The sequence below is a fragment of the Vombatus ursinus genome, unplaced genomic scaffold, assembly GCF_900497805.2.
Source record: "Vombatus ursinus unplaced genomic scaffold, bare-nosed wombat genome assembly UNPS02014825.1, whole genome shotgun sequence".
Taxonomy (NCBI): Eukaryota; Metazoa; Chordata; class Mammalia; order Diprotodontia; family Vombatidae; genus Vombatus; species Vombatus ursinus.
In genome coordinates, this window is record NW_020954603.1 from 420,640 (window position 1) to 433,345 (window position 12,706).

The window sequence follows — 12,706 nt, forward strand, 5'->3', positions numbered from 1 at the left end:
ACAACTATCCACTGTCTTTCACTTAACTCCCCATATCTGACTCACAACTACCGGGTCTATTCTCTCTCCTCAATGCGGTAACTTCCTAATGAGTCTTGAATCCAGTCTTTCCCCTTTCCAATCCACCCTCCACACAGCTGCCAAACTGATATTCCTAAAGCACAAATATGACTAAATAACTCCCATGCTCAAGAAACTTCAAAAGTTTCTCACTGACTTTAGAATAAAATATAAACTCCCAAGTGTGTAAATTTCTTCATAATCTGATTCCAGTCTATCTTTCCAGGCTATTACACATCATTCCTTCTCATACTTTCAGCCAAACTGGACTTGCTCCCAGTATATAACATTGTACCTCCTTTGTACACATTCAGGACCTAACTATTATCTTTTTCTCCTCCCTCCCACCCCTAGCAAAATCATGTAATGCTCCATGCCTCAGTTTCCTCATCTGTGAAATGGGGATAATAACAGCAACTACTGCACAAGGTTATGAGAATTAAATGAGATAACATATGTAAAGCACTTTGCAAAACCTTAAAGTGCTATATAAAATCTAGCTATTATTCAAAGCTCAGCCTGATCCTTCCCCCCTCACCATTTTTAGGCATTTCCCACCTCCCATCCTTTGTGAATTTTACACATATTCTTTATTTACTTATCTGTGATCACTTCACAACCCCCTAGTAGAAAATAAACAGTTTGAGGACAGGAACTGTCTTTTGTCTTTGCATCCACCAGTATTCTTGAGGTAAATTTTCCTGGATGTGAATTTTCTATTATATGAACAGCTAAGCTAACCTATTTATTCAACAGTAGTAAATACTGCACTCTGGTATGAAAAGAATCTACTAAACTAACAAGGAATTTGGTGTAAAGGACCATAAAGGGAAATAACCCCTCCCCTCAAAATGGTTAAATTCAGTAAGTAAATATTTGACAAACGTAAAAAACTTCTTAATGTTAAAGAAGCATTAGTTATCACTTTCCTTCCAAACTTGCCAACTCTCGTTCAAGGTACCACCATCCACCATCCTCCTAGTCACAAAGGCTTGCAATATAAGCATCATTCTCAACTCCTCACTCTTACCCACTCACATTCAATTGGCCACCAAGTTCCGTCGACAGATCTTTGCTACATTTACCTAACAATTTACTTTTACAAGGTCTCTCCTATACTGACACTGCCACCCCACTGGTGCATGCCAGCCCAATCACCTCACCCCCGGATGATTGCTGGTTAGCCTCCCTGCCTTGAGTCTCTTCCTCATTCTGGTCTATCCAGCTGCCAAAACAATTTTCCTGAAGTGAAGGTGTGACTATGTCACCCCCTTCTAAATAAACTCTCGTGGTTCTAGGATCAAATATTTAATTCTATTTGGCTTTAAAAGCCCATAATAACCTGTACTCAACCTAACTTACCTTTCCAGTTTTCCTATATTTTATATTCTCTTATATTTTACTCCCCCCTCCCACACTCCACTCCCTACTCTATGATCCAGTGACATTGGCCTCCCTTTCTGTTGCTCAAACAAACAAAAAAAAAGACACTACATTCCAACATTTCACCTCTCAACTCCAGGCATTTTTGCTGGCTGTCTCTCATGCTAGGCATGCTCTCAATGCCCCCTCCTTTCTCTCCTGGCTTCCTTCAAGACTCAGCTCAAATGTCACCTTCTGCAGAAGTGGTCTTTCCTACTTTTTCCCTCTGGGATTACTTCCCATTTACACTTATATATCTTATATGAACATAAGTTGTTTACAACACTGTTGTCTTGTCCATTTTGAAAGGGCGCTCCTTGAGGGCATGGATTATGTTTTTTAATTTCTATGTATCCCACTAGTACTTAACAAAGTGCCTGGCACACAATAAGCACATAATATATACTTGACTGATTCTACTTCTTCACTTCCTTCTCCTCAAAGTCTTGTAATCTGTTTCAAACCCAACCATTTACATAACACCAATCTCTCAAAGGGTATCAATAACTGATCAACCAAAAAACATTTAAGTGCCTACTGTGTTTTAGGCACCCTGTCTTTTTGCAGGCCTCATCCTTCTTGACTTCTCTGCTGTACTGGGCACTGCTGACCACCCAATCACTATGAGAAACTTTTCTCCCTTGGCTACGGTGACAATGCTGTCTCTGGGCTCTCATCTTACTCCTCTGAGTGCTCCTCTCAATCACCATCCATCTCCCATTCTCTAAGTGCAGGCATCCTGCAGGGCTCTGTCATGGGCACTCTTCTCTCTATGTGATCTGTTAGTGATTTCATCACTTCCCGTGATTTGACTTCCAAATCTATTTATTAGCCCTAATTCCTCTCCTGAGCTCTAGGACTACATCACATCTCTACCTGGATATCCCATCAACATCACAAATCCAGAATTTCTGAAATGCAATTCATCTCTTCCCCTAGAAACCCCTAGAACTTCCCTTCTCTCGAGGGCTCCACCAAGTTCAGCTATCACTAGATTCTTTCTTTACTTTTCCCTCTGTTTCACTTCCTACAGCCAATCGATTAGGAAGTCTGTTCCTTTCCATTTTCACATCTGTTCTCTTCTCTCCACCTCTAGGCTACCATCTATAATTTGCGTCTAATCAGTCATCCCAACCCAGGTTAGCCCCTCTCCAATCCATTCTGCTCCCTAAACAATCTTCCTAAGACAGAGGTCTGTCCTGTTACCCTCTTGCTCCATAACCTTCAGTATCTCCTTACTACCTCTAAAAACAAAATACTAACTTCTCAGTTAAGAACCTCCAAAATCTTGTTCTAGCCTTATTTAATATTATTGCCCTTTGTAAATTCTAATGTCCAGTTAACTGGACATGTCATTTACTGCCCTTCCATCTCTGCCTTCCCACCTGGTCCACTTATCCCTGGAATGGAGCTTCCCCTTACTTATGCCTTTTAGAATTATTTAAGCCCCAAGTCTAGGTGTCACTTCCTACATGGAAGCTCTTTCTGATACCACTGATTGTTAATGTCCTTTTTTGCCTCAATTTATCTTGCATATAGAATCTGTGAACTTGCTGAATTCCTTCAGCAAAAAGGAGCTCCTTGAAGGGAGGTATAAGGTTTCGTTTTTTATCTTTGTAACCCCAGTCTCTCCCACAGCTCCCCCATCCCACCTCCAGTAGAGGGAGCTTAAGAAATGGCTGCTGAGTTGGTTTAAATTGTTAGCAAACAGGGTTAAATGACTTACCCAGGGTCACACAGCTAGTACATGTCTGAGGCTGGATCTGAACTCAGAAAGATCAGTTTTCCTGACCTCAGGCCCAGTGGTCTATCCACTATACCATACCTAGATGCCAATAAGAAAAAGCAACTCTACAGTTTGTTATTGTGGAGTCCTTTTGTACAGAGACTACTCAACACTCAGTTTCTTTAATTCAGTAAAATTTCACTGTAGCTGCATGCTATATGTACCAACATGAGAATATGTCATACTCTCACCATATGTGGTGAGTATATGGGGAAAAACACAGCTCCTTCAGGAAATGCCTATAAAGGACCTCCTTCGGAGGCTGTCTCCAAAATGGGTAATTATTTTCCAATTAGAAAAAGGAAAAATCTCTACTAAAAATTCTCTCATATATTTTAGTAAATAAAAATAACCACTGGTCCTATAGCTTCTCTCCTCATCCGTATTAACAGGAGGTCCAGGGTTTTAATAATAGTGACCTATCATAGCATTCTAAAATATCAGAGGGAAAGTTTCTTGCTACTGCCTCCTGTTAGACAAGTGAGAGAATTTCTCTAGTCTTATGAAACAAGCTAGGCTATAACGCATGCCTAGCAAAATAAAAAGCATTCCTTACATTGAACCTACAGCTTTCTTGCCCACAATTGTATTAGGTGTTGAGGGAGATAACAAAGATAAGTACCAATCTACTTAAGCAGAGATCAGACCAGTTTTTAACCTTCCACACATTTCCCTTCTTACACTATGCAGTACAGTCATATAGGTCTGTTCTGTCCTGTCTACTGGTTGTTCCTCATATATAAGGTTCCATCTTCCACTTTGGTGCCTTTGCAATTGCTCTTTCAGCCATTCCCCTACTGAAGGGCATCTATTTTGTCTGGTTCTTAGCTACCACAAAGTGTCACTACAGAGTATATGGGATCTTTTTGTCTGCACCTCCTTGGGCTAAACATCAAGCAGAAGGATTTCTGGGTCAAAGGATACAGACAGTTTGGAAACTTTTAAAGCTATTTGCTAAAGTTTATGTGGGAGAACTGGGCTTCTTTATTACCATTTACAACATTATAATTTGGCATAATTCCAAATTGCTCCAGATCCTGGTGATCCTCATAACATTCTCCTTCCTTCTTCTGTGAGTTAGTTTCTGGCTCACGGAAGCTCTCTCGTCGTTTCTTGCATTCATACACTAGGGAACCTCCACGTTCATGATAGCCCCATAAACTCCCTAACTTTCTAGTTCCTCAACCTACTCATTTCCCCTGACCTACTGTTCCACTTTACCTCAGCTATTCAGAGATTGTGACCTTGCCTTCACCCACAAAATGTTCTACTTCCATGGCCAAGAACTCTGAAATTCCTTTTTCTGATCATAACCTTGTATCAATCCATCTTTCCCTCTGCCTTATGATCCCTAATCTGCTCTTATTTCTCACCAATGGCCTGCCCCTCAGTTTTGACTCAGGTCATCACCCCTGCACCAGCTACAACTCTTTTCTTTATCTTGACCCTTTAGTGAATTAGTTCAACTCTATCCTATACTTTACAATCACTGCTTTCCAAACACAAACCTGGATTATTCCCAACAACCTCCTTCTTTGATCCTATTAATATGCCGCTTAATGGAGCTAGAGAAGGTCATGAAACCATGCTTACTGGATCCATAACAAATTTATGGCTCATAAACAGTGTAGCAAGGAAATCCTTCTACTCTTCCCTGATTTACTATTACAAATCTTGTCAAATCTCCCAAAACACCCCCTTCCCCTCTCAGCTGAGGACTTCATACTTCACTGAAAAAACTGAGGCCACATGCCAAGAGCTCCTTCCACCTCACTCAAACATCTTCTCCATCCCCTCCTTGACCCCAATCTCATGTGGGTTTCCTGGGCCCTCTCCTCCTTCTATACTATTTTACTTGGTGAGCTCATCAACTCTTATGGATTTAATTATCCTTTCTATGTTGATGATTCTCACATCTACTTTATCCAGCCCCAATTTCTCTTCCTAACTACCGAACCTGCATCTCCAACTATCTATTAGACATCTCAAAGTGGATGTGTCCTGTAGACAATCTAAATTCAACATGTCCAAACCTGAACACAATTTTCCTCTCAAACCTTTTCCCTTTTCAAAATTCCCTATTACTGTCTAGGGTACCACCATCCTCCAAGTCATCCAGGCCTGAAACCTAGGTGTCACCTTTAATGTCTTACTTTGTCTCACCCACCATATCCAATCTGTTGCCAAGGCCTGTTGATTTTACCTTCTTAACATCTCTCCCATAAGCTCCCTTCTCTCCTCCAACCATGATATATGGTGATTGATGCATGGTGCAAATGTTTTGATTTTCCTTTTCTTTTCAATGGGGGGTGGGAGGTGAGTGGGGTGGGCATTATTCTTAAAAAGGGTCACTGAAGAATTTTTTTAAATGCACAGAATAAAAGGAAGTTTAGAAGGAAATGAGCAGAATAGCTTTGAAAGTAACATGTTAAATTTATCATGTACTTAAAATGAAAACAACATTGTACAATAATCTTCTCTACTATGTATGGAGAAACTAATTTTATTTAATGTTAAATTAAAAATACATATAATCTGTGCATAAATATAGTATATCATGTATAAATTGTCAAATAAAAGGAGGTCTCTGAGGCAACTAGGTGGTGCAGTGAACAGAGTGACTGACTTGGGAGTCAGGAAGACCTGAATTCAAATCCTACCTAAGACACTTCTTAGCTGGGTGACCATAGGCAAAGTCACTTCAACCGTGTCTGACTAAGTATCCTCATCTATACAGGTATATATCTATACAGGAAAGATGAAGATAATAGATGATAAGTGCACCAACCCCACCCAGGTAGTTGTGAGGATAAAATAAGTTAGTATTTGTAAAGCATTTTGCAAACTTTAAAGTGTTACATAAATATAAAAATAGTACTAGTAGTAGTAGTACTATATCCTAGGGATCTGTGTTGGGACCCAAGCTTCTAAATATCTTTATTTATATTTGAACAAAGGCCTAGGTGGTATAGCTAACCCGTGGGATGACAAAATCAGGATCTTAAAAAAGAACATCAGGCTCCTTATTGTTGTTCAGTCATTTCAGTCTTGTCCAACTCTCTGTGACCCCACTTGGGATTTTCTTGGCAAAGATACTGGAGTGGTTTGCCATTTTCTTCTCAAGCTCATTTTGCAGATGAGGAAACTGAGGCAAACAGGGTCAAGTGACTTGCCCAAGGTCTTACATCTAGCAAGTAAGTATCTGAGGCCAAATCTGAATTCAGGACTTCCTGGTTCTAGGACCAGTGCTCTATCCACTGTACTACCTAGTTGGCTGGAACCCTGGGCTAAACTTAGGAAGATGTAACTGAAAAGAAACAAACTTACACAGGTCCAAAAAAATCACCTTCACAACTATGGGCAGGAAAAGAGTAGACATATAGCAGTTCATCAGAAAAAGATCTAAGGATCTCAGTGAACTGTCAGTTCCATACAAGTCAACATTGTGAAACAGCAGTTTTTAAAAAAAAATCTAATGTGATCTGAGACAGTGTCGAGGACTAGGGAGGCAATAATCCTGTTGCACTCTGCCCTGGATAGAGCCTGCTCCCTTCCAACTGTGAAATTCCGCAATTCATAGTTTAACCTTCTCATTTTACAGCTGATGAAACTGGGGGTCCAAGTGGTGAAGTGACTTGACCCAAAGTCCCAGAAGAGCTGGGTTATATATAAACAAGATCTAAAGAAAAGTTTACTAACAATTACAGCAATCCACATGTGCAATGGACTAATTTCCTCAGAAATTGGTGCATTATCTATCTCTAAAGGTTAATCAATTCTGTTTTGGTCAAGGAAGGACTAAGATGCTGCTGGGGCCCATTCCAATTCTGAGATTCTCAGGATATCCAGAGCATGACCACTCCCATTTTAACTGGCCAGGAGAAGAAGGAGTTAAGAGCACTAAGCTTGGGCTCCAGGACCATGGCACTACTATGTATTTACCCTTGTGACTCCACCCTGCCTTAATTTCCCCACCTATAAAATGAAGGATTTTTCCCCCTGTTGTAAATATTTGCTTTGGGGGGGGGGAAGAAACTTTCAAAAACAGATAAATAAAACAAAGATGTCAAGATCCCTTCTTAGCTCTAAATCCTATGACTTATCTAGGACAGAGGTTCCAACCCAGGCCTTCTGACAAGACTCTTGCTCTTGTAAAGTTCACTGATTCTTCTTCCCAAAGTATTTACCTCATCTGACAAACATCATGCCAGGCTTCTACAGAACTCTCAGGCACTAGTCACTTAAATCTCTCTGGACTCCAGTATCCTCATAGGTCAAATGGGATAACAAGACTTCTTTGACTACCTACAATTCACTAGGGTATGAGGAAAGAGTCCCACTTTAATGTGAGTTTGCATATATTTCCTAAGCAACAGTTATATTCCAATTACAAAAATCACTCCTGTACAGAAAGCCTGAGCAGAAAGCGCTCTCTTCAAACAAGCCTTATTTTCGTGAGAAAAGGGAAGCTCAGAACTTACAATAGACTCAGAACAGGGATAAAGTACTGTCTCTGACACTTACCAGCTGTTTGACCCTGGGCAAATCATTTAACCTAGGTGAGCCTCAGTTTCTTCATCTACACTATGGGAATAATACCTAGAGCAACTCCTTTCCAGAGCTGTAGAGTTCAAATTACACCGTGCATAAAGATCTCTATAAAGGCAGATATTACTATCTGCCAATTATGGAAAGAACACTCACTGCATGTGGATATAGATTCTACATGGATTTTACTTTTAAGTGTTTCAAAACCACAGACAGTTACCAGGGAATTAAATAGCAAATGATGGTTTTACAGCTCTTGTTCCACAAAGGAACAGCAAACCCAGCTCTAACTGTAAGAAAACATTTAAGTAAAGGTAAGTACTCTTATCAGCTATTTTTAGCCTACTGACCCTGAAGGCCAACAAGTACAAAAAAGGAACAGATTTACCACTATCTGCTCTCCCTCTCCACCCCCCATGAAGCAACATTAGAGGTTTTGAAATGATCGTTTTCAGTGAGTCAGTCAATAAACATTTATTAAGTACCCACTATATGCCAGGGATTGTGCTAAGCAGAAGCTACTAAATGAAAGTCCTATAGACTTTTCTACTGTACATTCATTTTCACTTCCATTTCTTGAAGGTTTTGACTCTTACGGCAAAAACACTTATCCACAGCCTTAGATTACAACAGGCATCTGGGCATATTTTGTATTTTTGTATAAGAACATAAAAAGTGCAAAAAAAAATTTTGAGGAAAATATTACTAGAAATTAATAGGCTGAGAAAGTTCAGATTTCCGTAACTATGATAAAAACATGCTATCTCAATTTTGTAAATTTCTGAAAATTCAACATGTCACCATATTCAGTCAACTTTGCTAGGATCTTAATGTCAAATTCGTTTTCGAATTGCTTAAAATTCCCCTAATCTTCAGATTAGCCTCGAATAATACATACACACCTACAATTTTTACATAAAAAACCTACAACTAACTTACTCATTTCTGTCAAGAGCACCACCTTTCTTTTGCATGCTAGGTGTCACCCCTATCAGTTCACCGTCTTCTGGTCCCCCCCCCTTCTATCCAATGGGTGGTCAAGGCTGGTCAATTCTACCGCCTGGAGGTCTCCCCCAACCATAAGCACCCTAGTCCAACAGGTACCGGAGTCCTGCAGTAGCGTCTTAATCGGTCTCTCTGCAGGCAGACTCTTGCCCTTGCCCCTAAGGCAAGCCCTGCCGCCCAAGGTCCGCGGCCCCCTCCCCACCAATCCCGGACCGAGCTCCGTGTTGCCAGGGGAGCCGAGGTTGGGCACACATTCCGCCAGCCCGCAGCTCGACGACCCTGCCCACGATGCTTCGCGTGTCCGGGCCCCGAGCCCCGAACCCCGCGCCCCGGACCGCCCCCCAAAGGAATGCATGGCTCACAGGTCGGCGTGGGTGCCTGCGTCCTTAGCCCAGCACACAGTAGGCCCTTGATGCGTGCCGGCTGACAGCTGGCCTGGGCCCCAGACGCGAAAAAGGAGCCGGATGACAGCGGAGCCGCCCCCTTGCCAGGCCCCCGCGCCTCGGGGGTTTCCCCTCTACCGCGCCGGCCGGGGGACCCCGCCCCAGCCCCTGCCGCCCGGCCCAGCCTCCCGCTGGACTTTGCCCTCCAGCCTCGGGACCTTGCCAAGGTCGCCGCCGGCAGCACCGCTCCCCGCCTCAGGCTCGGGTCCGAGGGGGGAGGGGAAGCTCCCACACGCGCCCCCCTCCCGCCGGCCGCCTCGGGGCTCGGGTCACGGGGGGGGTCGCTCCCGCCCGTCTCTGGCCCGCAGGCGGAACCTCCTAGATGTCTAGGGTCCCGCCCCGCCCCCCTTCGCTCGCTCTCTGACTCACCGGGCCCCGCGTCTCCCCCACCGCCTGCCGCCTCACAACCACAACAAAGCTCTGCCCAAAATGGCGGCCGAGGCGCGCGGCCCCGCGGCGGGGGCGCGCGCTGGGGGCGGGGCCAGGAGGCTCCTCCCCAACCGCTGCGCTCGGCCAAACGTCTCTTCCCGCCCCCCCCCACCCCCGCCGCCCGTTGGTCCCGCCTCAGGCCCCCGCGCTCCGAGCCCCACCTGGCGGCGCGCGACGGCTGGGGCGTCCTGAGTCCTCTCTGTCCCTCCGAGCCAGGCTCCGAGTCCGTGTCAGTTTCTGTGTCCGTGTCCGCGCAGGGACAGACAGCGCCGCGGCAGCTCTTCCTGCGCCCACTTCGCTCCGGATGACTCCGCCCCCTGCCGCCGCCACCACCACCGCCTCCTCGCGCTGCGTGGGGGCCGGGGCTCGCACGTTTGTGCGCGGGGTGAGGGCTGGGGGAGGAGAAGAGAGAACGAGAGAGAGCCTATCGATGCCGGCTGTGCGCATGCGTTCGCACCACTGCACATGCGCTCTCCGCAGACTGTCTTCCGCCTCCAGTCCTTTCTTCCGCCTCCAGTCCTTGCTTCCGCGGCGTTCGCTAAACGCTACTCCGCTGAGCGCGCCGCTCTGCCTTTCGGGACTTGTGGTTCGGAGTCGCGCATGCGCCTAGGCTAGTCGAGAAAATGGGGGAGGTTCTTAGTTCACACTGGCCTGGGGATTGGGGTGGTTCCATTTCTCCCAGACTGTTAGAATGTAAGCTCCTTGAGGGCAGAGTTGTGATCCTGAGTCTCAGAGTGCTGAGCCGGGTCACAAGTCCGCTGAATCTTTTCCGGATTACTCTGACTCCGCCCCTCTTATTCAAGTTCCGCCCTAGGGGAACAACAACCAGAAGAGCCCCGGGGCCCAACGTTCCCGGAAGCGGCCCTGGGAACCACGAGGCACGGGCCGAGTTCTCACCCGCACTGTTTTCTCCTGAGCGCCGGAACCGGAAGCGACTCTCCCCTCATACTGGCAGCAGCCGCCACCATGCTCCGCCTCCTCCGTGCCTGCTGTCGGGCGCCTTCACAGGTAAGCACCCGTGTCCCTCTGGTCCCCTGCCCACCCATGTCTCGCGGGTGCCTGAAACGACCCCCCCCCCATCCTGGCCCTAGGGACTTGGGGAAAAGCCTCCTTCCCATGCCGAGGTGAGGGTCCCTGGGTGCGGAATCATGCATACGAGGCCAGGTCCAGGTTACGGAGCTGGCGGGGCGGGGGGGGGGGAAGGAAGGCCGGCCCCGCAGCCTGTCCCTCTGAGGGTCAGCCCGGAGTACGAATGACGCTGGTCACCAGCCGCCGAGATGGGGGAGGGGAGCACCCCTCTTCCTTAGTAATAATAATAGTTAATAACTAGCATTTACATACGCCTTAAGATTTGCTAAGCCCTTTACAGATACAACCACCCTAGCAGGTAGGCGCTATTATTGTGCCCATTTTACAGATAAAGAAACTGAGGCAAACCTATTAAGTCGCCTGACCAGGGTCACACAGCTAGGAAGTGTCGAAGACAGGATTTGAACTCAGGTCTTCATAACCCCAAGCCCAGGACCCTGAATCTGGTAAGGAGCTTTGGGGTTTCAGGTACCTGTGGCTGAAGTAATTGTCCCCTTGTGGGCAGGCTGCTCAGTGTCAGGGCAGATCCCCCCTGAGAGCCATCACCTAGGCCTCCTGCCTGTACTCGTGGAGATCCGAAGAAGGGGCTTGTAGGCCAAGTGTTTTGTTTGGTTAATCTTCCTTAATTCTCTTGCAGATCCTGAAGACTTCTCCATCTGTGGCACGGGTTTCTGGGAGGCAGAAGGCAGGCACTCCTTGTATCCCCCCTTTTTTCTTGAGACCTTGGCTCCTCCCGTCCAGTCCAGGGTCTGAGGATGGGGGTAAAGAATATCACACATCTTCCTGCTGCTTCAAGAAGAAGGTCCCGGTGGTTCCCACGAGGCCACCACCCACTCTCACCTACCTGCCTGACACCCCAAAGCCAGCCCTCTATGTTGCTTTGACTGGATTGGTCCCCTTTGTGGCCCCACCCCTGATCATGATGATGACCAAGACCTATGTACCAGTACTGGCATTTACTCAGATGGCTTATGGAGCCAGCTTCCTGTCTTTCCTGGGAGGGGTCAGGTGGGGGTTCACTCTGCCAGAAGACAGTCCAGCCAAGCCGGATATCATGAATTTAGCCTGCAGCGGGGCCCCACTGGTGTTTTCCTGGTATGCCTTCCTTATTTCTGAGGGACTCACTGAAGCCATCATCATGGTGGTCATGGGCTTTGCGGTGGCATTACACAATGAAGTTTTCCTCCTGCCCCATTATCCTAACTGGTTCAAAGCCTTGAGAATAGTAGTGACTCTCGTGGCATTTTTTTCATTTGTAGCCACTTTGATAATCAAAGATTTTTATCCAGAAACTGGCCCTAAACGGCCTGGTCAGGCTGAGTGAAGCTCACACTCCTGGCCCATTGTGAGCAGGCAGGCTATTAAGATCCTCCTTCTTGTTTTTTCTTTGTAATTCCTGCATCTGGTGACTGTCCCTCTCTGGAAATCTTGTCCTTTCATTAGTTGCCTGAGGCTGTAGCCCACAGTACTGGCACGTGTGTGCGTAGACTGGTGCTCACAAGTTTATTTCTGCTGTTTATAAGTAAATTGTAAAGAGTTTTTAAAAGATCAAATAAAGACCACAAAGCATCCTTTGGCTAGGGCGTTTTGGCTCCTTGGAGGGAACACCCTGGTTACTTGTTAGCATCTGAGACCTGTGTTTCTGTAGGATGCTCTTGGGAATTGGCCTTTGCTATTTGTTTTGCTTGGTCATTTAAGCTGGGTGCTTGACCTGAACTTCTTCCATATGGAATTCCTTTCTGCCACAAGGCAGGAGCATTGGTGTGTGGAAGGTCACACATCATCAAAGAGACCATGATTATCAGTGGGGAAAGCCACGAAACCTGAAGACCAGTGACCCGGGGCTCTCTTAGTGAAGGCAAAGGGTCTTGATTTGGTTTTCAAGGAATGGCACTTCCTGGGGGGGGAGGGGAGAATTGAGTGT

The 12,706-nt window shown here is 46.0% G+C and overlaps 2 protein-coding genes across 4 annotated transcripts in view; one reads left to right on the forward strand and one right to left on the reverse strand.

The window, feature by feature from the left end:
- Window positions 1-10,003, reverse strand: part of GPBP1L1 (GC-rich promoter binding protein 1 like 1) — an 82,512-nt gene extending 72,509 nt beyond the window's left edge. Inside the window, exon 1 of one of the 3 annotated variants that reach the window (XM_027838013.1) lies at window positions 9,855-10,003. The gene's annotated coding sequence lies outside the window, so the exon portion shown is untranslated. Of the gene's footprint in view, window positions 1-9,633; window positions 9,711-9,854 lie in introns of those variants that run through there. The other 2 variants (XM_027838015.1, XM_027838014.1) reach the window with 2 other exon arrangements.
- A 163-nt stretch (window positions 10,004-10,166) lies between these two features.
- TMEM69 (transmembrane protein 69) lies at window positions 10,167-12,444 on the forward strand. Its single transcript, XM_027837956.1, has 2 exons — window positions 10,167-10,701; window positions 11,420-12,444. The coding sequence occupies exons 1-2, from the start codon at window positions 10,660-10,662 to the stop codon at window positions 12,104-12,106; spliced, it is 729 nt and encodes a 242-aa protein (XP_027693757.1). The 5' UTR covers window positions 10,167-10,659; the 3' UTR covers window positions 12,107-12,444.
- Window positions 12,445-12,706: the final 262 nt, after the last annotated feature.